Source organism: Pogona vitticeps, chromosome 1, assembly GCF_051106095.1.
Source record: "Pogona vitticeps strain Pit_001003342236 chromosome 1, PviZW2.1, whole genome shotgun sequence".
Taxonomy (NCBI): domain Eukaryota; kingdom Metazoa; phylum Chordata; class Lepidosauria; order Squamata; family Agamidae; genus Pogona; species Pogona vitticeps.
This window is the reverse complement of record NC_135783.1, coordinates 180,492,110-180,518,695: the sequence shown is the minus strand read 5'-3', so window position 1 is coordinate 180,518,695 and position 26,586 is coordinate 180,492,110. Positions and strand designations below refer to the sequence as shown.

General features: G+C 40.3%; 1 protein-coding gene across 2 annotated transcripts in view; it reads left to right on the top strand.

Annotated features, from left to right (window-relative positions):
- PARD3B (par-3 family cell polarity regulator beta) overlaps positions 1-26,586 on the top strand; it is a 621,722-nt gene that overhangs the window by 265,124 nt on the left and 330,012 nt on the right. For both annotated transcript variants that reach the window (XM_072978456.2, XM_072978451.2), the window contains exons 14-15: positions 5,217-5,313; positions 6,639-6,754. In XM_072978456.2, the coding sequence (XP_072834557.2) occupies positions 5,217-5,313; positions 6,639-6,754 (213 nt within the window). The remainder of the gene's footprint in view (positions 1-5,216; positions 5,314-6,638; positions 6,755-26,586) is intronic.

Below are 26,586 nucleotides of genomic sequence, written 5' to 3'. Positions count from 1 at the left end.
TTAGCAATTTGGTCTCGAGTTCCTCTGCCTCTTTGGAATCCAGCTTGTACTTCTGGGAGTTCTCGGTCCACATACTGCTGAAGCCTACCTTGTAGGATTTTGAGCATAACCTTGCTAGCGTGTGAAATGAGTGCAATTGTACGGTAGTTGGAGCATTCTTTGGCACTGCCTTTCTTTGGGATTGGGATGTAGACTGATCTTTTCCAATCCTCTGGCCACTGTTGAGTTTTCCAAACTTGCTGGCATATTGAATGTAGCACCTTAACAGCATCATCTTTCAAGATTTTAAATAGTTCAACTGGAATGCCATCACCTCCACTGGCCTTGTTGTTAGCCAGGCTTTCTAAGGCCCACTTGACTTCGCTCTCCAGGATGTCTGGCTCAAGGTCAGCAACTACATTGTCTGGGTTGACCGGGATATCCAAATCTTTCTGATATAATTCCTCTGTGTATTCTTGCCACCTCTTCTTGACGTCTTCTGCTTCTGTTAGGTCCCTCCCATTTTTGTCTTTTATCATGTTCATCTTTGCGCAAAATGTTCCTCTAATATGTCCAATTTTCCTGAACAGATCTCTGGTCTTTCCTTTTCTGTTATCTTCCTCTATTTCTTTGCATTGTTCATTTAAGAAGGCCCTCTTGTCTCTCCTTGCTATTCTTTGGAAGTCTGCATTCAAGTTTCTGTAACTTTCCCTATCTCCCTTGCATTTTGCTTCCCTTCTCCTCTCTGCTATTTCTAAGGCCTTGTTGGACAGCCACTTTGCTTTCTTGCATTTCCTTTTCTTTGGGATGGTTTTCGTTGCTGCCTCCTGGACAATGTTACGAGCCTCTATCCAAGAGGAAGATGGGCCCCTCAGGTCGGAAGGCGTCCAACATGCTACTGAGGAAGAGTGGAGGACAAGTACAAGTAGCTCCAGAGCTAATGAAGTGGTTGGGCCAAAGCCGAAAGGACGCTCAGCTGTGGACGTGCCTGGAAGTGAAAGGAAAATCCAATGCTGCAAAGAAAAATACTGCATAGGAACCTGGAATGTAAGATCTATGAACGTTGGGAAGCTGGAGGTGGTCAAACAGGAGATGGCAAGAATAAACATCGACATCCTGGGCATCAGTGAACTAAAATGGACAGGAATGGGCGAATTCAGCTCAGATGATTATCATATCTACTATTGGGGGCAAGAATCCCGTAGAAGGAATGGAGTAGCCCTCATAGTCAACAAAAGAGTGGGAAAAGCTGTAATGGGATACAATCTCAAAAATGATAGAATGATGTCAATACGAATTCAAGGCAGACCATTCAACATCACAATAATCCAAGTTTATGCACCAACCAGCATTGCTGAGGAGACTGAAATTGAACAATTCTATGAAGATTTACAACACCTTCTAGAACTGACACCAAAGAAAGATGTTCTTCTCATTCTAGGGGACTGGAATGCTAAAGTAGGGAGCCAAGAGATAAAAGGAACAACAGGGAAGTTTGGCCTTGGAGTTCAGAACGAAGCAGGACAAAGGCTAATAGAGTTTTGTCAAGAGAATAAGCTGGTCATCACAAACACTCTTTTCCAACAACACAAGAGGCGACTCTATACATGGAAATCACCAGATGGGCAATATCGAAATCAGATTGATTATATTCTCTGCAGCCAAAGATGGAGAAGCTCTATACAGTCAGCAAAAACAAGACCTGGAGCTGACTGCGGTTCTGATCATCAGCTTCTCATAGCAAAATTCAAGCTTAAACAATGAAAGAATACACAAGAGTTTTTGATGAATCGTTGGGGAGAGATAATGGGTACCTGCACCTTATTTTGTGAAGAAATTGAATTGGAGCAGAGGGATCATAACTTTGGTCTTAGATGTTAAGGCCTGGCAGTTCTACTCCCCCATTGAATAGGAAACAGAAACATTTGATTCATCCCCTCCTTCAATAATTTGATAAATGTACATCAGCTTCTATAAGCTTCCACTAGTTCACCCTGAGTTTTCAAAATAAATCTTCTCATATTCTTGTAAGAAACTTAAGAGACATTTTAAAAATAATTTTGCTTTCCCTACAGTTATTTGAAGAAATGCTTTAAAATCCAATACCGAGATGCCAGCATTCAGCCTATTTTTATATGAATAATCTAATACTTGCCACCCAGAGGTCCTTAGTTTGTTCTTCTGCCAAAGATGTTGTGCAGAGACAGCATTTTTTTTAGTACAACCTCTTCAAAGAAGTCTTACTTTGGTGCCAGCAGTTTCACATTTCTGTTGCTGAAAGATTACTGGAATCTGCCTCATCAGAGGATTTGTAGCTTCCCAAAAAATTATTAGGCTGCCAAGAGACTTGCTATAATTTTTGTGGCTAAGTAGCAGGTTTTTGTTATAATGCTTGTTTTTTTAAAGGGCTTAAAATTCTGAAGCCTATAAGGAATGTTAAAATAAGTTACAAGTAACTGCAGTAAGAAAAATTGTTTCTTTTGGGGACAGTCAACCAATAAAGAATTTTAGTTTCTTAACCTAAAAGACGTGGTGGCGCTGCGGGTTAAACCGCAGAAGCCTGTGAAGTCGTAGGATCGAATCCACGCGACGGAGTGAGCGCCCGTCACTTGTCCCAGCTCCCGCCAACCTAGCGGTTCGAAAGCATGCAAATGCGAGTAGATTAATAGGGACCACCTCGGTGGGAAGGTAACAGCGTTCAGTGTCTAAGTCTCACTGACCATGTGACCACGGAAGATTGTCTTTGGACAAAACGCTGGCTCTATGGCTTGGAAACGGGGATGAGCACCCCCCCTTTACCTTTAACCTCTTTTTAAATGAGTTCATTGCTTGATTGCATGTAAATATATGTGGAACATATCGTTAAAGGTGGCTTTTTTGGATCATAAGGTAATCAAAAGAGAATATATAATTTACAGTGTTTAAAAAAAGCAACACTGCCACCAAGGTTCCCTCTAACATGTGCGTGGCTCCGCCTCCCTCCATACATCTTTTCTCCTCCTTCGCACATCCCCTTTGGTTCTGGCTGCAGTGGAACCCCCCCTGTGCATGCAAGGGAGGGGCGGAGTTGCCTGTGCATGCAAGGGAGACGTTATGTGTGTGAGAGGGGCGGAGCCCCGCCCAGTGGGGCTGAAAATTACAGGGTGCATTGACTGCTACTCCTTGTAGAAGGAAGCGCCATACTGAACACAAGTGGGGCTCTAGAACAAATTGTTGCATTTCTTGCTTGTTTCTTGGTCCCAACTGCTCTATTCTGTTCTTCCCATTAGTTTATTTTCTCTCCATCAGGTGAGCCTCCTATGGTGTTGGCACATGTTCAGTTTTTATTTCCTCTTTTTGGTTTGGGATTCTTTGGATGTATTTATAGTGGACATGCTGAAGCTCAAGCGTAATTGCCTTCAAGTACTTGGGTACTCAGTTGATTTCTATAGGCAGTTCCTTCTTCCTAGGATCATTTTGAGTGTTTCTTAGGAAATGTTCCTTTGTACTCTTTATTTTACTTGAGGTTGTTCCTTTTCTAGTCTGGTTACTCCACTAGATTCCCTCTTTTACAATCAATTTTAATTTTTTCCCCTTAGAGGCTTGATTTTTAAAAAAATGCTTGCAAACCTTGAGGTTACTCCACATCTGCTGATGGTTCTCCCTTGTGCATGGGTAATGTACCCATAACGTACTCGCTCCACAAACACTGGAAAACACAAATCACTATTAGAATGAGTTTCCTTCTTCTTCGTTCTGTGTTACAGTTAATACACCAGAACTGAAATGGTCTTTAAAAAATGTGCCTTCATCTTGCTCTTCTACACATTACAATTGGTCCCCACTGATTGATCCACAAGCTATGGTTGATTAATCTACCAATTTAAAACAATTACAGCATACAGAGCTAATGCAGTCTTTTCCATCTGCAGTTTTATTAGACTACAGTAATGTTCCCAGATGTCAGTGATTCAGGTTTATTTATGCATGCAGGGAATCCCATTGTGTCAGAGGATTCTAACTTTGTTCTCGATCACAGTTTGTTTGCATTGACACAAACAAACAAACAAACAAAGGATCATAAAGCATAATCTGTTTCTCCAGAAGCTGAAGTCATATGACTTCATCTCTAGATCAAGCAACTTGATAATAGCAACAAACTGCGGATGGAAAGGTGTTGCAATGCATACCTTTATCCCTGAATAAGATGTCAGCGAGGGTAGCTCAAAATGTGATAAAATGCTGCACTGGGTCCAGCAACAAACCAGGATGGCTGTCGCTGGTGATCAAATCTTTGCAGAAACTGCTTGGGTGTGCTCCTGGTGTTTTTGTTTTGGTTTGTTTTTGCTTTCTCCAGGCAGATATGAGATTTGTTGGCAACTTTTGGCAATTAAAGAAAAAGGAGCTTTTAATGGGGTGCTGGGGTGCTTTTTTTAAAACAGTTTTTAAAAGTGTTTTAAATTAATGGTCTTTTAACAGTATTGGACACTTGTTTGCATTTTCAGAATTACAAATTATGTATCTGGCTGAAAGATAATAGTAAATTGCAACTAGTGTCAGTTGGGATTTGGTGACTCAGCTCCTCTGTAAATTCCTTTTATTCAGCCTTACCACCTATAGGCCTACTCTTGTTGCAACTTACTACTAGATTTCACGATGTATTTTTGCCATACCGCCATTTTGTAAGCTGCTTTGGGTCCTTGAACTGGGAAGAAGGGAGTGTGTAAGTGAAATAAAATGAAACAAACAAGGCAACACAGCAGAGATGGATGAGCTGACAGCATTTTGTTTGGTATCCCTACCACAAAACCAGAGACTGGTATCATTTTGTGGACAAGGAATAGAAGAGGTAAACTGTGTAGTCATGCCTCAGTATGATGGATGCTGCTTATGTTTTATAATTTAATGTTTTATTCAAACCTTATTTTAAGCACAAGTTTTGTGTCAGAGGGAGAGAATATCCATTGGAATTAATAAAACCAATATAGAACTTTGGCTCTTCTTCACCATAAGGAGAATTTCAATGTGTTTATCTTTAATTTGCATGTGCAAACGGGAAAATCAGGTCTTTTGAAAATCCTAAGGGATGTATTTTCTGCTTGGTGTAATTTTAATTCTAGTTTTGTTAGTTTGCAGATTTGTATAATTTTGCCCTAGCTTCAATAGACATGCAGGCATGGCAACTCAGTTCTTGATCAGCAAATACATGTAATATATTTGCTGGCACCATCGTTTATTAGTTTTCTCCTTAATTTCAGAGCTGCATACATCTGAGACTGGCATGGCTGAAAATGAAGTCCCACCCCCTTTGCCTCCACATCCTAGTGATGAGCTGCTCACAGATTATAATCACAGGTTTGAAGATATTTACTATTTATGACTATTTCTAAAGACAGAAAGTTTTTAAAAAGTATTCATGATATAAACACGCTTTACTTCATGTTGTAGAAGTTGTAGCAGAACATATTCATTTATTGCTTACGTGGGTTTAAGAAGTAGTCGTTCCATATGCAATGAAGAACCCTGAAATATTGTGTGTGTGCGTGCGTGCTTCCTTGTATGGAGTTCCAAAATGCTAGCAGGAATCTCTCTGCCTCGGACACGCCAGTCTCTACATGGAGAAAACAATGAGGAAAAGTAGAGGTGCCAGACACTCTTTTCTAAGTATACTCCCTAGAATCAATTAAGAAATGGCTGAAGAAGGCTTATGTTGTCATTAGTGCTCATTCTCCCTTTAGAGAGAGCTGATGAGAAACTTCCTAGAAGTGAGTCAGAGCTCTAAAGTTTAAATCCAACAAAGATATCTAGTGAGCTGTTATGGTTCTTGGTAGTAATTGTTTGTCTCAATTAAACATCGGCACTTCTTAAAAGATTTTCCAGACACTAAGTTACAGTGGGGTCTCTACTTAAGAACTTAATCCGTATTGGAAGGTGGTTCTCAAGTAGAAAAGTTCTTATGTTGAATCTGCATTTCCCATAGGAGTGCATTGAAAACCATTTAATCCGTATCTGCTCTTTTCCGTCCATAGAAACTACAGTATATGAAATTTACAGGTATATGATACACAATATTATGGACAGTGTGGGCGTAACTACAGGGCACTTTCTTAGATGCCATTATAAAAGGGCATCTTGTTGTCTCCCTCTCCTAAATTCCAGAAGGAGACACATCAATACATATATAAACTGTGGTGAACACTAGTCACATTCTCCACCTGAATGGCAGTTGGAACTGGTTAAGAATCCTAGTTAAAAGGGGAAATAATTTAGTCTTAACCACAGTTAAGATGAAAGGAGGAAACAGAGGCTTGGAATCCCGCTGCTCATTCCCAGTCCTGGCTGTAGTCAACAAAGACCTTCCACTGCATCTGATATATATTATATTAAATAGCATTACTACTATTTTTGTATTTCAGTACTTTAATGCACTTGGTAAACTTTTGCTGCATTTACAAAGTGGATAAATAAAGAGAAAACCAATACTTTTGGAACTGGCTATAGCTTCCTTAAGTAAAATCCAACTTTAATACAGGCAGTGCCTCCTGCACGAAGCATGAATGATTTATGATATGCATCTAGGGGAAAATGCATTTATATTGCACAGGGTTTAATTACTTCATTTATTTTTGCTGGTGCCTATTTCTTTTTCTTCTTTTTCTGGTATGGCTTTTTTTCCACAGCTCAGGAGCAGATTCAGCAGCATATTTACCAGATCAGCACATCAACTTCAGATCCTTGGCACTGGCCAAGCAGACAGAATCAATTAATCTGAAAGCCTCCAAGAGCATGGATCTCGGTAAGAAGGGCTGGGATGACAGTAATAATCTTCTTTAGCTTCACCATGTATTTCATGATTTTCTTTCTGCATTGCACATAGCTTGGAAGAAAACATTGACTGGAGCCAAACAAGACAAAAAGATCTGTCCGTACAATATTTTCTTTTAATTTTTCTTTTAAATGCAAGTGTAATGTGGCAAAATGTAGTGAGCAAAATCTAGAATCTAAAGCTGGTCATTCGAAAACTTGAGCTCCATACAATGAAGCCACCTTACTGCTGCCATACATGTGGAACCATTTGCCTCTTTCAATGAACTATTGAAACAGCACCTCAAAAAGAAATACTTCCTTGTCAACTCACCTGAATGAAATAATCACATTGAGAACTTCTTGGTTCACCTTTCTGGACATGTGACCGGTGGGAACACTGTGACCTGCTAGCTGTTAGAGCTGTGCCAAATGTATTGAAGTGTGGTAGAAAGTAATTTCCACTCTGTAAGTGCAGTATATAACAATTTCATCTAAAATTGTTTTCTGTGGAGAAAGGTGGCAAATCTTTTGCACACAGTTATTGTGGAGTGCAGGTGAATATTTCAGTCTTGGTTTCTGTTTTGTCACCAGCCAAAATAAATCACCACTAGTAATAAAACAGGCCAGGAATTCTAACTGTATCTTGAGGCTCCTTACCTTCTGATCTCTCGCCCCATGTTAGTACCACTTATAGTAATGGAGCTTCTTCAGAGATAATAAAACTGGCAAACATCTGTTGGCTTAATGCAGAAGAGGGCAACATCTGCACTGCATGGAGGGGGGAGAGGGTAGGAGTTTTGAGCTGCTGGAATTAACTTAAAGTTAAAAAAAATTCTTTTGATAGTAGAACTTTCAGTCCTAAGCACATGTGTAAAAATCAATCATAGTCAACTATGCAATGATATGTTGTGAAAAAGAAAATACATATATGCTATTTGTCCTGGTTGCTGTATATTGCAAATAGTCATAAAATGTAAAAATGTAGGGAACCGTTTCCTTGGGAGTGATCATAAAAGTTAGAATGCATTGTGAGAGATGCTTCCCTACCCCAGGATGTTTAGAGAACACTAAAGTTAAGAAAGTACCCTAGTTGTGTTTAATTAGGCATCCTAAGCTGTTCAAACCTCTCCAGATTTCATAAGGAGAACTTTTGCAGGCTTAGATGTAGATGGATTTCACAACAATAGTTGCTTATCTTCCAGCTGTTTTTTCCTCTTTATTTGTCATCCCTAATCAAACTCTTAATCAGGAAGAAAGAAAGCCTTGGGATACTTTGAGCCATTTCCTATTTCTGGATTGTTGGCAGCTTTTCCTGCTTTCTCCTGTAAGGCTTATCTTTGTGATCTTAACTAGAGATGGGCGTGTGTGTGTGTTTAGTCGTTTAGTCGTGTCCGACTCTTCGTGACCTCATGGACCAGAGCACGCCAGGCCCTCCTGTCTTCTACTGCCTCCCGGAGTTGTGTCAGGTTCATGTTGGTTGCTTCGCAGACACTGTCCAGCCATCTCATCCTCGGTCGTCCCCTTCTCCTCTTGCCATCACACTTTCCCAACATCAGGGTCTTTTCCAGGGAGTCTTTTCTTCTCATTAGATGGCCAAAGTACTGGAGCCTCAGCTTCAGGATCTGTCCTTCCAGTGAGCACTCAGGGTTGATTTCCTTTAGAACTGATAGGTTTGTTCTCCTTGCAGTCCAGGGGATTCTCAAGAGCCTCCTCCAGCACCACAATTCAAAGGCATCAATTCTTCGGCGGTCTGCTTTCTTTATGGTCCAGCTCTCACTTCCATACATCACGACAGGAAAAACCATAGCTTTGACTATTCGGACTTTTGTTGGCAAGGTGATGTCTCTGCTTTTCAAGATGCTGTCCAGATTTGTCATCGCTTTCCTCCCAAGAAGAAGGCGCCTTTTAATTTCAGGGCTGCTGTCTCCATCTGCAGTGATCATGGAGCCCAGGAAGATAAAATTTGACACTGCCTCCATATCTTCCCCTTCTATTTCCCAGGAGGTGATGGGACCAGTGGCCATGATCTTAGTTTTTTTAATGTTGAGTTTCAGGCCGTTTTTTGCACTCTCCTCTTTCACTCTCATTACAAGGTTCTTTAATTCCTCCTCACTTTCTGCCATCAGAGTGGTATCATCTGCATATCGGAGGTTGTTGATATTTCTTCCGGCAATCTTAATTCCAGCTTGGGTTTCTTCCAGTCCAGCCTTCCGCATGATGTATTCTGCATATAAGTTAAATAAGCTGCCTTCTTCATGGATTGCTGCCTTCTTCATGGATTGCTGCCTTGTCGTGGCGAAGGGGCTTGAGTAACTCAGAGAAACTATGGGCTATGCCGTGCAGGGACACCCAAGACGGACAGGACATAGTGGAGAGTTCCGACTAAATGCAATCCACCTGGAGTAGGAAATGGCAAGCCACTCCAGTATCTTTGCCAAGAACGCCCCATGATCAGAAACAAAAGGCTAAAAGAGATGGGCACAAACCATGAACTATCCAAACTTAAAAAAAAAAAACACACACACACACAAACCAGTTCATTTTTTAAAATAATTGTGCCTGGGTGGAGGGGAACTAAACCCCTCACCCCCAAAGCTTGTCCTCCACTGCATCCATCACCTCCTTACCTTGTCCTGTGGGAGACAGGCTGTGGGGGCGATGGGCAACAAATCAGGAATCTCATTAAACTGTTAAAAAAAAGTGGTTCAGGTCAGTTCAGGCTCATTGTTTTTGATTGACCTGTACCAACATGAACCAGCCATTTTTAATGAACTACCTGGTTCATTTAGTTTATGCCCATCTCTAACCTCTTATGGTCAGTAGGCGAATATTTTGACAGGACATGTTAGAGATTTCTCATTAATAAGGTCACCATAGTCAGAGGTGACTTGATGGCACATAAGAACAACAGCTAGTTACAGGGCCTAACAAAAAAAGTGTTCTCCCACCTTTCTTTCACTACAGTGCTCCAGCAGAGTTAAATAACTCTGATATAAATTTTAAAAGATGTGTGTTTTACTGTGTAATTGTTACTATTACTACTACAGCAATAACAATAACAATAACAACAATAACAACAACAACGATGATGATGATGATGATGATGATGATGATGATGATGATGATGATGATGATGATGATGATGATGATGAATTGATTCATAATGAATTTCACACAGTATTATAAGCAGTTACAGTTTTTTGAAATAATACCACCAGGAAAAAAACCAGCAATATTAGGAGCAGCATACATACCGCACTGATATTTGACAGATTGTTGGCTTCCCAACAGTGTAAGGAATTAACACAGGAACTTTAGGAGCTTCAGGAGAAAAGTCAGAAATGTTTGATTTCTGAAAAATTGCTGCCATGATGTCATCAGCATTATGTAGCATAAGTTATGCTGGGACAGGATTTTGGTCAGTATGTCACATAAAATAGGTGTATCTTTATGGGGAACAATAGTCTATCAGTTCTAGTCCAATGGGACCTTAAGAGGGTATCCCCTGCTATTATTGTATTGTTATTATTGTACTGAAAATTAGAGAATAGTGGAAGTTGAAAGTTGGAAAGCTGGTTTACAAAGCAACAGAACTGAATGAATGTCGAGCTTTGCCTTTTAAACCTGGAGGGTTCTCCAGGCTTTTTGATCCTTCCACAGATCCTATCTATGAGGTTTAGTTACATGACATTGATTTTTAAACCCTGCATCTCAAAAAGTAGATAAATGGATTCCTTAGGATTCCATACTGGATTCTGGATTCTGTGTTTGTCAAGCAAACATCTGGAATTCAAACAGCCGTTTTTATATTCTTAATTTCTTTACCAAGAGGTTCTAGAGAAACACTGAGCAACTAAATGATTCACAGCCCCACATACTCAGTATGGCTAAAAACTAGGACATTCAGTTGACGGGAGTGGGGGGAGAATCACAAAGCATATGCACAATATAACTTTTACTTCATCTGTTTTCTGCTGAGTTTGATGCATGCAAATGTTTATCTCGCAAAAGGAAGTTCTCATCCTAGAATCCCTGAAAGGGCAGAATTCTGAGCATTTAGGGAAAATAAATAAATAAATAAATAACATAAAAATATATGTGTAGGTAAAACTGCTTTCCTGTCTAGGAAAAATAGATGTTCCCCTAATGCTTTGAAGATAGCTGACATCGTAAGCCAGTTCAGTTGCTCAGTCGGGCTGTTTAACTATTGGTATAAATATCCACACATGAAAGATGGATAGATAAAGTACCTTTGTATACTTATATCGCTCCTCCAGTGGGTTGGGTTGGTTTTTTTAGCGAAGCAATGAACAAAATAAATGTGCTTACCTCTTCTTATGAAGGTTAATTATTTATATAGTAAGCACTTGTTTAGCCAAACCTGAGAACTTACGTTGGCCTAAGAGAATTGGAATTTAACCATTAGTTCATTTGTTAACCGAATGTCATCAGAAAATACTTGGCATGCAGAAATTGGTGAAAGGTGCACAATTATAAAACTCCTTGAACAATCATTATTGATCCCATAATTTAATTATGACTTCGCCCTCTATAATCAGATTAATGCTCCTGTATTATTGATAATTTATGGGAAAGGGGTGAAATATCAGCTAGGAATGGCCTTTGTGCTGGGATTGCGTGCACTGACAAGAATTTCATGGCTTCTGAAGCATAATAGAATAAATGATTAAAGAAATGTAAGAAATGTGTGGGTTTTGTCCCGGAGGGTATTGGCAACATTTGGACAATCATATCTTGGTTTATTAAACTGAGATGTGGCTGGACCTTCTTTTTCTGCAGATGCAACCCCTTCACAATTTATTTATTTATTTATTTATTTATTCATTCATTCATTCATTCATTCATTCATTCATTCATTCATTTTATATCCCGCCTGTCTGGTCGTGTGAGGACCACTCTAGGCGGCTAACAACATAACACATAATACAATAAATATACATATAAAACAGTTTTACATTACCAAACATACTAAAATAGAATAGAAAAGATGTGGGAAAGGGAAAAGAAAGGACGTCAGGAATTATCTGATGGGAAGGCCTGCCTAAACATCCATGTTTTTAATTGATTCTTGAAAATACCCAGCGTATCACAATACATAGTGATCACTCCCCAAAGCCTCAAAATAAGCTTGGGTTCCAGTTTCACCCAAAGTTGGAAATTATTGCTGCCAGCTTTGGAACAAGCCAAAGTGTATATATGCTACACCATTACTGTATAGCACTTTGATTCCTCTTTTAACTGCTGTGACTCTATCCTCTGGAATCCTGGAATCTGTAGTTCAATGAGATGCTTGGAATTCCTTGTTAATGAAAGCCCTGAGTGTCTTTGGCTAAGGATTCTGAGCACTTTACCAAACTACCAGTGGCCATGATTCCACTGGATGCAGTCATGGCAATTCAAGTAAAAATGTATCACTGTTACTGGCTCACATCCTGTTGTGCAGTTAACACCTGTGGAAGGCACATGATGCAACTTGTAGCAACTTCTTACTGGCAGTTAACAAATTCCCACTTGGGCTTTTAGCTATGCCCCAAAGAAGCGTTAAAAAGAAGTATGGTCTCTGGTAGAATTGGGCACCATTTAATACTAAAAGCAGGTGCAATATACTTTTCATCCAGCTCCTAAAAATAATTACGTGATTTGTCAGAGTCGGTATTTAGATTACCAGAGAATTTTGACATTTGTTACTTTCACATATCAGGCTCTCTGTCATGAACCTCAATCCATCATTTTATTGAAGAGAACTTTCTATAGAAAAAAAAATTAACTGATTTATATCTTCAATTTCTATAAAAACAAATTAAATTACTTCCTGCTATGCTGTCCAGCTCTCTACAGTGGTGACAGGTGTATCCACCATGTGATACTAAAGAAAATGAAAATGTAATTCTTTCACTTCATATATTTATAAAGCTGTATTTTCCCCATTACTGCTTTTGTCCTACCTTTTGTGTTTAAACCCCATACTCATTCTGAATACACAACATTGTATATGTTTGTTGCACATATAAATGAATCAAAGGTTAATGTCCTAAAGCTGTAGTCAGTCTATAAGTCATGTTCTAGGCATGAATGATACTTTTGGTATACATGTACTTGCTTGGCCAGTTACTTCTTCATAGACCTAAAATACAGTATTTACAGCTATGTGTTTAGGTAGCTGTATTAGTCTGCTGCAGCAAAAATAACAGAGTCTTGTGGCACTTTGTACACTATCAAGGACTGTCTGGAAGCTACTGAAATGCAGAGAGTAAGTTCCATGTGGTAGCATCAGATATCCTGGTGTATACCCATCCACCTGTGGATTCAACTGTCAGGATTAGGGCAGACCATCTCCCAATGGCCATAGAACATTTTCCCACCTATAGCTCTCTTGTAGATATAGAGGGAGCTAGGTGTATCCGGGAGGCAGTGGAAGATAGGAGGGCCTGGCGTGCTCTGGTCCATGGGGTCACGAAGAGTCGGACATGACTTGACGACTAAACAACAACAACAACAACAACAACAACAAGGTGTATCAGACACAGAACAAGGAGAAGTGGTAGAAAAGGCAGAGGGAGAGGGAGGACCCCTGGGGACAGGGAAGGAAATGGGGATAAAAGGAAGGAGTGAGGAGGAAAGACGGTTCCAGAGACCGAGGAGGATAAGAAGGAGGGGATAGACTGAGGAGACAGAAAAAATATGGAGGGACTCTAAACAATAAGTAGAGTTTGAGGCTTGCCAAGCCTGAAGTGAACATCCTAAAGGCAACAAAACTTGACTGAGAATGAATGTCTGGAACACAAGGACTCTTGGACTGGGGAACTGGTCCTGCTAAGATTTCCCAGGACTGAGGCTGTAAGTCTGCACTGGTCAAGACCACTCTACAAGCTCTCCTTTTGGGGTGGGAAAGAGAGGCAAGACAAGAGAAAGGAGCTGCAAGAGTGGGGAGCGGGAAGAGGTTCACCTCAAACCCCTTCAGCCTGGCTCAGTCATCGGGGGATGGCCAGTCAAACCTCCTGCCTCTATGAGAAGGAGGCCTTTTTGGGGGTTTTGTTCAAAACTGGACTTTCTACAGGAGGCAAAATATTATATTTTGGGATGGGATGCTGCCTGTCATTGTGGTGGTGGGGATGAACTTAGCCCCTGGACCCCTGGAACGTACGCGTGCTTGGTTTTTACTAAGAATGAACACCTGCAGTTCCTTTACTTCTTGATTTAAAAGTGTCTCAGCACATCAAAACATCCCTTTAAATAATGTTTTCAGCCACTGAGAGATGCTTTGTCTTGAATGGGAGCAAAAATGCTAAGTCTTTTGGTCAGCAACAGCGTTCTCAACAAAAACCACAACACCTTTTTGCTTAAAAACCACTACAAACCCAAACATTTGTGTTTTATGTAAATGTGAGTTGAAAAATAGGTAACACCTCAGTGGGAAGGTAACGGCGTTCTGTGTCTAGTCGCGCTGGCCATGTGACCACGGAAACTGTCTACGGACAAACGCCATCTCTACGGCTTGGATGAGCACCGCGCCCTAGAATTGGACACGACTGGACAATTTATCAAGGGGAACCTTTACCTGTAAAAAAATCCATATAAAAGATGTCATTGGAAAGTTAGCCGTGGTCTGCCTGATTCCTCCATTATACAAGAAGCTCTTGCTGTTGATTCTACCATTGTGTGGTCTGGTTTCTACAGGTAGTCTGTACTTTCCTTTGCTAAACTAGTCTGTCCTCTACTTCAGGATGATCCATCTTGATCCCAGAGAGATTATCTCTACCAAATCACAACTACTCCCTCTTTCTTTGATGTGGGTGTGTCTGGCTTGATCTTTGCCACATACACTGTTTGGATCTCTTTCAAGCAATCATCAAACCCTATGTTCCTAGTCACAAACCCTTGCCACCTGCTGGAATTTGGATTCAACCCTCTGTAGCTTATCCAGGCTTTGCAACAGCACTTCTCGGCTTTGCAGGGTTTCTTTTGAGTTGAGATATTTCTGAAACAGTTTTACTATCTAGCCACCAATTGTATTGCATTTATGGGTCTGCATTTATGCAGCTGTACTGCAATCTCTGCTAGTTTGCAAGGCAGATATTATGTATATTTTTATTCTCGTGTGTTCACTAAAATTCCGCTTTCAAATAAGTCTCTTGCACACGCAAGTAAGGACATAATTACACATGCCAGAAGAACCCCAGTTATGCCAATTTTGCGGTTATTTAACTCATTTTATTAATTTTGGTTCACACAACGCACATGTAACATCAGTTCATTTTCCACCTCACCAGCATTGCCTTTTTAAAATGATCTGATCCTTATATCAATTCAGTCCTTAATGATTTGTCCTGTGAGAATGCAGGTGTTGATTTATTTACTGTGTGAAAGGGGCGGGTTCTTGGGTGCCATAGCAGCTGCATGATCACCTTACTTGTGCCCTATTTAAAAAAAAATTATAAAGAGCTTAGCGATAAATCTCCTACAATCTGTGGAAGGTTCTTCCAGTACCAGCAGCATCAACAGCACAAACTACGTTGTTCAGAAGGAGGCACCCAGTGGAAGGGAAGGGAAGGGAAGGGAAGGGAAGGGAAGGGAAGGGAAGGGAAGGGAAGGGAAGGGAAGGTAGGTAGGTAGGTAGGTAGGTAGGTAGGTAGGTAGGTAGGTAGGTAGGTAGGTAGGTAGGTAGGTAGGTAGGTAGGTAGGTAGGTAGGTAGGTAGGTAGGTAGGTAGGTAGGTAGGTAGGTAGGTAGGTAGGTAGGTAGGTAGGTAGGTAGGTAGGTAGGTAGGTAGGTAGGTAGGTAGGTAGGTAGGTAGGTAGGTAGGTAGGTAGGTAGGTAGGTAGGTAGGTAGGTAGGTAGGTAGGTAGGTAGGTGACATTTCCCACCAGGTGGCACATTGACTAATTGTTAGAAATGACATGAAGATAGTAATATATTACTTACTGTTAAAAATTTTTAAAAAGGACATTTTATGGCAGCCAGGACCCAGAAACAGGATGGAAAATGAATCAATTTATATGAGATGGCCTACAGAAATGGAACAAATAGCAAGAAATGCAGTGATTGAATTGACTGCCTGATTATATATGTACCACATTACAAATATATTGATACAAAAAGAGAGGAAAATAAACAATTAAAATGGTCCATGTGATTAGGCCTTAAGTGGGCCCAGTCTGTATTAAGATGTACTATTCTTAAGGGTCAAGATCCATTATCTGTTGTATACTCAGTACATGTATGAGTTCGCACATGCATGCCCTGAGAACTCAATAGAAAACAGATCCAAGGTTAAATCTGTTTCTCGTTAGTGACTGGATCGTTTGCTTTAGAAAGGTCCCTGTTTTACAGAAGCCAGAGGTTTTGCAAACCTTAGTGATCCCCACTAGACACTCTAGCCTTCCTAGTATTGCGATCATACACAGGGTGCTGATTGTGATACTGATCACTCCCTGGTGTGTAGTAGAGTAAAACTGCAAACAAAGAGATTGTATCCTACGAAAAAGGAAGGAAGACGACGTATTGACATCAGCAAGACTCGTGATCAAAGAAAAGTGGAGGAATTTGCCCAAGCACTTGAGGAAACCCTTCCAGGCTCAGCTGATGCAAATACACCTGAATGATGGGAACATTTCAAGAATGCTGTCTATAACATTGCCTTGTCCACATTTGGCAAGAAGACCAAAAACACAGCAGACTGGTTTAAAGCCCATTCGGAGGAGTTGATGCCAGCCACCAAGGAAAAGAGGAGAGCTCTAGCAGCATACAAAGCTTGTCCTAGTGAGTACAACTTGCAGGCTCTTTGAGTTGCTCGTAGCAAAGTCCAACAGGCTGCCAGGAGATGTTCTAACGATTATTGGCTTCAGCTCTGCTCTCAGATACAGACAGCAGTGAATGTATGACGGTATCAAGCAGACTTCAGGTCCAATACAGAAGAAATCTCCTCTCTTGAAGTCTGCTACAGGCATGATCATCCAGGACCGAGCAGAGCAGAAGGAAGGCTGGGTGTAGCACTACTCTAAGCTATATTCCAGAGAGAATGTAGTAACTGAAGAAGCATTAAATAACATTCAGTGCTTGTCTGTCTTGGAAAAGTTGGACAGCAAACCAACCTTAGCAGAAATAAAACCGGCCTTGGATTCCCTCGCGTCCAGCAAGGCACCTGGGAATGATAACATCCCCATTGAAGTGGTGAAGTGCTGTAAATAGATCATCACCACCAAGCTGTATGAAATCTTTCGTCTTTGTTGGAGGGAAGGTGCATACCACAGGACATGAAGGATGCAAACATCGTCACATTGTACAAGAACACAGGGGCAACTGTAATAACTACTGTGACATCTTCTTCTCAGTGTTGGATGGAAGCTGTTTGCCTGTGTTGTGCTGAAGAGGCTCCAGGTGCTTGCAGACAGAGTCTATCCAGAATCACAGTGTGAATTTCGAGATAATAGATGCACCACTGACATGGTATTCTCCCTCAGACAGTTGCAGGAGAAATGTAGAGAACAACAGCCACTCTTTGTGCCCTTCATAGATCTCACAAAGGCCTTTGATTTGGTTAGCAGGGAGGGCCTTTTTTAAATACTTCCCTAGATCGGATGTCCACCTCGACTCCTTAACATCATCAGGTCCTTTCATGAGGAAATAAAGGGCACTGTTGTTTTTGATGGCTCAACATCAGATCCCTTTGACATCTGAAGTGGAGTGAAACAGGGCTGTGTCCTCACGCTGACTCTGTTTGGGACATTTTTTACTGTCATGCTGAAGCACGCCTTTGGAACTGCAACAGAAGGTGTCTGTCTCTGGACTAGATCAGATAGAATGCTCTTTAATCCCTCTATATTGAGAACGAAGACCAAAGTCCAACTGAAATGCATGCGGGACTTGCTCTTCGCCGATGATGCAGCTGTTGCCCACTCTGCTGAAGACCTCCAACAACTCATGAATCATTTTAGCAAGGCCTGCCAAGACTTTGGATTAACAATCAGCCTAAAGAAAACACAAGTCATGGGCCATGGCGTGGTCTCACCTCCCTCTATTACCATCTCCACACAAGAATTGGAGGTTGTTCATGACTTTGTGTACCTTGGCTCAACCATCTCTGACACCCTCTCCCTAGATGTTGAACTGGATAAACGCATTGGCAAAGCAGCTACCATGTTTTCTAGACTCACAAAGAGAGTATGGCTTAACAGGAAGCTGACGGCATATACTAAGATCCAGGTCTATAGAGCCTGTGTCCTGAGCACACTCCTGTACTACAGTGAGTCCTGGACCCTTTGTGCACGGCAGGAGAGGAAGTTGAACATGTTTCATATTTGTTGTCTCTGACGCATTTTTGGTATCACCTGGCAAGACAAAGTTCCAAATAGAGAACAGTGGTACCTTGCTGGACGACGACCTCGCAAAACAACGAATCCGCATGACAATAAGGTTCTGCGATCTCTATAGCGATTCGCAAAACAGTGATTCCAATGGGCGATTTTCACTTGACGATGATTTGGTCCATGTTTTGCGGACCGTTTTTTCGCAAGACAATGATTTTTACAGCTGATTGGCAGCTTTGTAAAATGGATTCCCTATGTTTTCGGGACCGATGCTTTGCAGGACAGCCCTTTTTACAGCTGATCGGCGCTTCACAAACTGGCTGCCCTATGGGCGACCTTCACAAAATGATGACGATTTTTCCCCATTGGAACGCATTAAACAGGGAGACTAAAATTTTATTCCTGATGGCACAGATGACGGCTTACTACTACTACTACTACTACTACTACTACTACTACTACTACTACTACTACTACTAAAATAATAATAATAATAATAATAATAATAATAATAATAATAATAATAATAATAATAATAATAATAATAATAATAATAATAATAAACTGATTTAAACAATAAATAATTATAATTTATAATAATGATATTCATTGTTTTAATTATTAATTTATTTAATAATGTAATTATTATTTTCAGGTAGAAGAGGGGAGTGTTTGGATGGATGTTAGCATGGTGTTTGCTTTTTATAGCCCTGCTAGAATTCCGGATGAATCTTTTATTGTACTTTATCGTTAACAAAGGGAAACCATGTGGTGAATCCATTCTTTCCACATATCCTTTGCTATAGTGTTTCCTACACTGGTTCAATATACATAAAAGCCACCAAGCTGAGTTGCTAAAATGATAACACACACCTTGGTATATCTTCCTTTGTCATTCCAGCTCATAGACATGAAATGAAATCTGAATATGTTATTTCAGTTATGGCCCTAGGCTCCAGTTCTTCAACTTGTAAGAGTATACAGAAATTTCCTTTTGCAAGATTCAGTCCTTTGAAATGATTTATCCTGATAAATATTTTGGCTAAACATGGTTTGTCTAAACTAGCCAGTCTGTTAACAGTTAACTATACCTGAATGAGTTGAAAACAAGGAAAGATGGCCCTTGGTTAATTATAGATTCCTTTTGACATCTGCTCCTTTCTTAAGATAATTAGTTATGTAAATTAATATTATGATACTCATTTGGAGTGTGTGTGGGTGGATGCAGAAAGTGGATGGACTTGGAGTGAAGATCTAAAATGACATGTGGCTAAAACTTTCTTTCTGTTTGACAGGGTTTTACTGATTGTATTATTCTCTCATAGTGCTGGATGGGGGTCTAGTTGACAGATCCTTTCTATATGCATGAAATCTCAGAGGGCACATAAAGAGAATGCAATGTAACCCTAAGCAAACAGTCCTAAGGTCTGAACATCTAGCCTTTGGTTTTGCAGACCTGAACATTACAGTCCCTCTAATTTCAAACAGTAGCAGTACAGATGGTTTGTTACTTTTAGAAATAAGCAAGACAGATGATATATCTGAGTGTTATCAGAGTTCAGAAAGGAAATGAGGGGAAATGGCTAATTACTGTACAATTTATTGTAAGGATGATGCCACTTCCTATTCATGCACAATAGGATAGTTGTATAGACAATAATTGCTACATTATGCACTAAAAATGCATTAACTGGTCACGTGGGCAGCAGTGTTCTTCTCCAGCTGCATGACAAAATGAGTTTTTCCAAGTTGTAACAGAAGATAAATATCACTTCTAAAAGCCTAACATTTTATTATTTATATTAATATCTCCTATTGTTTTCCATAAACTTTTAGATGCAATATCTACAAAACCCTTGTATAAGCAATCTGCAAAAGCTATGGCCATGGGAATTGCATTCAAAAACACGAAAGCCCTGTTAGCTTTAGCCTGCAGCTAAATAGGGAATTGAATAATATTAATGAATAGCTATTTTGTTGTACATCATCTCAGGCAAAGTACCTGGTAATGTTAATGTAAGAGATGACAGTTTACGTATATGTTGTGTGAATGTATACACATACTTTCTGTCATATTCCGATTCTTACATTAAGTGGCATTTTCATGAGCACTTTAACTTCCAAAGTGAAGTGTTACTGTTGTTTGTTCGTTCACATGAGAAATTGGAAGGAATCCTGTATAAAAATAGAATGCGACATATCTCAGTAGCATAAACTTGGCCATGATTAATATTTCCCATTTATTTCAGCAAGCCATATGAGCAGGAAAGTGCTCTTGTACATTTAGCTGCTATTGGCAAATAACTAAGTTTTTTGACCACTTTGTGTCATCTTTAATTGGAATAGCAACTGAAGTACTAACTGATGTTGAGGAGTCATTTATGGAAAAACAAACCACAGTAAAATATTGATAGTTTCTAAAAACGTCATTAAAAAAATTCCTAGTACAACAAGGAGAAGCCGTTCTGTTTATTTGCAAGAGAACATTTGTCGGTAGAATTTATTCATTTTAAAACCAGGTTGCTAACTCCCTCTTCCTCCTCCCCACTGTTAAGACTTTGTGGCAGACCTCTTGTACAATGACCTGTTCCCTTTTAGCTGCATAAGGCCAAAAGTAGACAGGTCAGTTGGCTTCTCTGTAGATACTTGTAATACCACTGTAAAACAATTGAGACCAATTTTGAACTCACGATTTTGCAGAAGCTGTAGTGGAGGAGCACAATTGAAGGGCTTAGGCAAGCCTGATATGATCACAGATGGTGGGGGCATAACAAAAACAGAACAGAGATGTGATGCTGAGCTCACAAGAGGTACATGGGCAATTGCAACATTCAGATCCCTTGGGGAGCATCTCCACCTTCAGAGACACTCTAGACCTGAACTCAAACCTTATCATTTTGTAACCAAAATAAAATACTTTGTGCCATTCTTTGTACCAGATTTCCAAAATAAAATACTTTGTGCCATTCTTTGTACCAGATTTCCAAGAATATTTTGATTTGTACATGTTAGCATTTTTGTTTAACTGAAACCATTCAGCTGTGCTCTGCTGTCTACATTAAGTCCAACTTGGGATCCAGATCAAGTAGAAGATTGCATGCCCTGGCATTGGTCCAATCCTATGTTTCTTCTAGGTTACTGTTGAGGATTTATGTTGGGATATTCTGGAGGATGTATTATTTTCTGAAGCAGACATTGTGATCTTGCATAGAATTCTACTCACTTGGGATGTTATATCAATTTTTCATAGTTTGCATGAGCTCTAGATTTATTTATTTATTTATTTATTTATTTATTTATTTATTTATTTATTTATTTTACTGTAGCCATTAATATGTTGGGTTGGTTCTCAGTGATTACAGATTAATGCTATTTTATTTTATTTTCATATTTATACCAAGAAATCCAGAAGGAATGCAAAAAGGAAGGGAAGAATTCTTTGACATGACACTGTAAAACAGTGAAGCTACACCAAGTTTGTGTCACCTCTTCAATTCTTTGCCATGGAAACTTTGATTGATTGATTGATTGATTGATTGATTGATTGATTGATTGATTGTCATTGTAAGTATATACACAGTATACCCATACAATGAAATTCACAGACACCCAGAGACCAGACACATGCACTCACATGAAATTCCCCAAACACTCCCCACCCACTAAAAGTCCCCACTAAAAATATAAACATCTACACTGCAGGCCAAGTAACACATTAGCATTGTGAATTATATTCATATATCTTTCAAAGTGCAGTGGGAGTTCTTTACTGTGCCCCTTACGACTGCCACTACCCTTACAGAGTAATCTTTAGGGAGCCTCCTCAGGTGTTCATATCAATGTTTTTTCAATATCAGGCAGACACCCCTCCTCCATCCCTCCTCCAGCAGTATTAGTATTTAAGGAGTTTTATCTTCTGCTCTTCCCTGTTTTTATTCTTCTTATTTAATTATTGGTTTTGTTGTGTGGCTTGGTTTTTGTGATATCCGTCTTTTTACTGTAAGCCACCCCTGGAGATATTGACTTGCAGAGAGATATATTAAAAGTGTGTGAGGCTATAAAGAAATTATTTGCAAGGTACACATAAATTTTATGAGTGAAATGCAATATTTATTATGTATTGAAATGAGAAAGTAAGAAATGGAACATGCCCTTTTGCTTTTCATGAATTGTTATAGAAACCCGTATTGGTGTCTCTTTTAAAAAAATATTAATGTTTAAATTGGGAAGATTTTTAAGAAGAGTGTAAGTGTGTGCCCTAGGTTTAAGAGGGTTTCTCAGCAGCAGAAAACCTTGACATTTGTTCAGAATGCTTGCAGCTGGTTTCAGGCCAAGGACCAGGATACGTAAAATGTCCACGTCTTTTTTTTTCTTTTTGCGCTGCTAGAAGAACACCAGTCCCATTTCTCTGTAACCCAGCTGCCTGATGAACCTTGCCTGTTCCTGACTATTTTGTATATGTCTATGGTGAGAACCAGCGTGGTGTATTAGGTAGCGACTCAGACTCTGGAAACCTGTGTTTAAATGCCAGCTCAGCCATGGAAAATCTCTGGGGGTGGCAATGGCAAACCTCCGATGTGCCAAGCACTGTGTGCTGCAGCAAAGGTGCTGTATGGAGGCAGTCAGCTGTCCCTTGGAAGTGTGTAGTGAAGGCCCCTTCCTCCACTATGGCCTCCCATAGTCTCCACTGGCAACCACCATCTTGTAAGTTCCATAATCCATCTCTCCTGCATGACAGGACATGGAATGAGGGGCAGCCAGAGGCCATCCTTTGGGATGCTGATAGGGAGGGAGTAGGGTGGCTTTCTGCAGTGGAGATGCTTGCCCTTACTATCTCCTCTGTCGACTGTGGGCTCGTTGCTGGTTCTCAAAACTCCTGGTGCCCTGGTCCCTGGTCCCGATGGACCTGGGCAGCTTCCTCCGGTGACACTAGCAGCTTGATCCCCACTCCCAGTCTCAGGATCGTGGCAGCAGTCCATCTTTCATCCAGCTATCCCTCTTTCGGTTAGTGGCAGTACCTCTTGTGCCTTGCACGCCTCCCAGTCCACAGTGTCCACCCAACAGTCTTCCTTTCCTGTTTCTCTTTCCTTCTTAAATCTCATTCCTGCTATGGCTCTGCTTGTGGCCTCAAGGGCATCGTCGGCCTCTCCCTCACCGGCACCCCAGTTCACAGGTGAAGTACGGGCCAGGAATCCTGCCCATATTCTTGGGGAGGTGGACAGCCTATTCTTGCAAGCAGGGGAACACTCACTGGCCCCACAATCTGAAACTGAGAAGAGGCATTTTACTGCAGGTGCTGCTAAAGTATTGTTCCAGAGCAGTCATGGACGGATCCGTGTACTGTGGTGCCATACTCAAAGCCACAGCCATGCCATTGTTCCAATGAGATATGTTATTATCAATAAATAAATTACAAAGAAATAAGCTTATAACTCCCCTGAAACCTCAGGGTCACAGCTTGAGGGTATCATAGAGTTCAGCCTTGAGCCAACTACATATATTCTTGAGATGTCCAAGCTGTCCACAGTGACACATGCCTTAGTTATATCCCAGTTGGATTACTGTATTGCATTCTATGTGGGGTGGTGTTCAGAAACTCCATTGGATCCAAGATACTGTGGCCAGGCCAGAACCAGCTGCTAGGAGAAAATTTCCTTTTAATGATAGCTTCCTGGTTACCAGTCAGTTTCCAACAGTATTTCGGTTGTGGTCTATCTGCAGTTCAAAAGCATGTAAAAATGCAAGTAGAGAAATAGGTACCACCCTGGTGGGAAGGTAATGGAGTTCCATGTCTAGTTGTGCTGGCCATGTGACCACAGAAACTGTCTTCGGACAAACACTGGCTCTATGGCTTGGAAATGGGGATGAGCACCACGCCCTAGAGTTGGACACGGCTGGGCTAAATGTCAAGGGGAACCTTTACCTTCTAGTATCCAGGAATGGCTCAGAGTTGTGGCACATGAATGGCAATGTTATTATTGATTCTTAGACTGATTCAGTTAGACATTTTGGTGACAGAGTGGTAGCTGTTATGTCATGGAAACTGAGTGGAAATGATAATGGCAGGCTGCAAGTTCTGTTAGGATTTAGATTATTAATGTTTTATAGTGTTCCCTTGCAGGAGGATTAATCTGCTTCATTTTGTGTGTGAGGAAGGAGGTGTAGCAGTAAATGTGTAAAATAAGCCGTGATGGCCTTAATTAACAGTGCATTACTTACGATTGAGAGGTGGGAGTGCTATAAAGGGGAAAAGGAACAATTTGCATTCTCTTACTGTTAACAACTCCATGTGCCACCTAACCAAAGAGAAAAAAGAAATGGAAATATGTTCTTGTGAACTATAAAGTGAAGGTTTGTCCACACACTGTTTTCACTGTGCTCTCTGGTATAAATGTTTTTACTTTAGTTTTTCTTTTTCATTTCCTTTCTTCTCTTTTCTTGTGATCTCTTTCCAGATAGATGTTGCCCTCTGCTTCTAAATTATCCTAGACGCTGCATAGAAAGAGGCTTTCAGCCTCTAAATATCTAAATCCAGTAATCACCTGTTTCAGCAGATCATTTCCCCCCAAGCTACAGCACAAGCTGCTTTTAGGAGCGCCCGTGTGATGGGAGTGGGAATGAAACTGGTTTGTGATAGTTGGTTGCCTCTCCAAGAACAAATGCAGAACCACAGAGGGATGTGTGCGAGTGTGCAGCTCCCTTCACACTTGAAGCAAGTTTGGCATTGTGAGAATGAGCTTCTGGTTTTGCCACTTATCCTGCACTCTTCCTGTCCATACAAGAAAGAGCAATCCAGGCATTTATTATAGGGAGATTTACAGTGTGAAAGGAATCTGACCAGCTCGGTCACTGTTATGGGGGCCTACCTAACTTTTGAGGTTGAATAAGAAATTTCTGATCCAAATTGTCTTCATTCTAATTTCAAAATCTGGCTCATTAGTGTTGTGAGCAATTTAATTCAGTGCTTGTTCTGTGAATTCTTACTGCACTGTATAACTGTAAAGCTAGCTCATTGCTTCAGACAGAAAGAGCATCCAGTTAGAAGAGAAGGCGCTTGCTCCCACAAATAGCTGTAAAATGTACATAAAACAATGGATTTGAGCCAGAATCTGACATGTTATCTGTGAGTAATGTGCAACTGTCCATAGATGAGGGAACACTGCAGTAGAGAAATAAGAGCTGCTGGAGTCATGTTATTGGCACAATCATTGACTTAAAATTAATTGATGGTGCTGTATCTTTATTACATTGAAAGGGCTGTGTAAGGATAATATCCATCTGGAGAGCGAAGGACTGATTTCCCTCCCCCTCTGCCTGCAAATATGTTTAGATCAGGAAAAGCAATTTATTTAGATCCTTAAAAGCATGCAAGCATTTGTGTGTGTGTGTTTGTGTGTGTGTGTGTGTTTGGATAACAGGATCTTGGCTGATGAATTTGTGGGTTTTTTTAAGATGAGGTTTTCAGTTAGGTTATCTACATACTGTTTGTGAATTCTATTGAGGTTTTAAGAATGGTAGATATTTTTCATTGTGCCATAGCTTGTCCAAATCCATTGTTATAACTCATCTAAACATAGCTTCTCTATGTCCCCCCCCCCCTGCCCTGGGAAAAACACACACACACACATATGCACAGGCTGTGACAAAGATATACAAATACTGTGACCATCTTGAATATAATGAATAAATCTTGATCTGCCAAATTTATCATGTTAAAAGCTTTTTGTTCTGGGATGCCTGTTCATCATATACACTTGGAGGCTTGACTAATTGTGTTAAAACAGATTTCTACCATGCTCTTCCTAGTTTTTCTTCTGAATGTTAAACAGCTCAGTGTTAATGACAATATGCCTGTGGTTACATGGGACAGTAGTGCTGCATACATTATTTTGGCACTGGGATTAAGAATTTGCTTTCCTCTTCCTGTATTGGGCCTTCTATATTGTTTGATTTGAAGGAGTCAGTCCATGAAGGCCAAACCATGACAAATAGATTGATAATATCTAGATTTGCCCTAAGAAAGTACTATAGGTAAGATTGTGGATTAATAATCATTGTGTGTTGTACCAAGTCAGTTCTGACTTACAGCGACTATTTTCACAGTTTTCTTGGTAGAGAGTACTCAGAAGTGGTTCACCATTCCCATTTTTCTGGGCATACTCTGATATTGTGCAATTTACCCAAAGTTACACAGACTGGATCTTCTCAGGGGATGTCTGCTGAGGAATAAAACTCCAGACTTCTGATTCTGCAGCCAGATGCCTAGCTATCCAGCCAGTTTAGGACTATGGATCACTTAGATACAAATGATTCTGGCTTGCCGTTATGACATTTAAAATATAAACAGGGTAGTGGGTGGATTGATTGATTGATTGATTGATTGATTGATTGATTGATTGATTGATTGATTGATTGATTGAAATTATCTTCTATTTTGGTGGTCAGATATTCAAAAGCCCCAGCTATTTTGCAACATGTTGATATAAGGGAAAGGG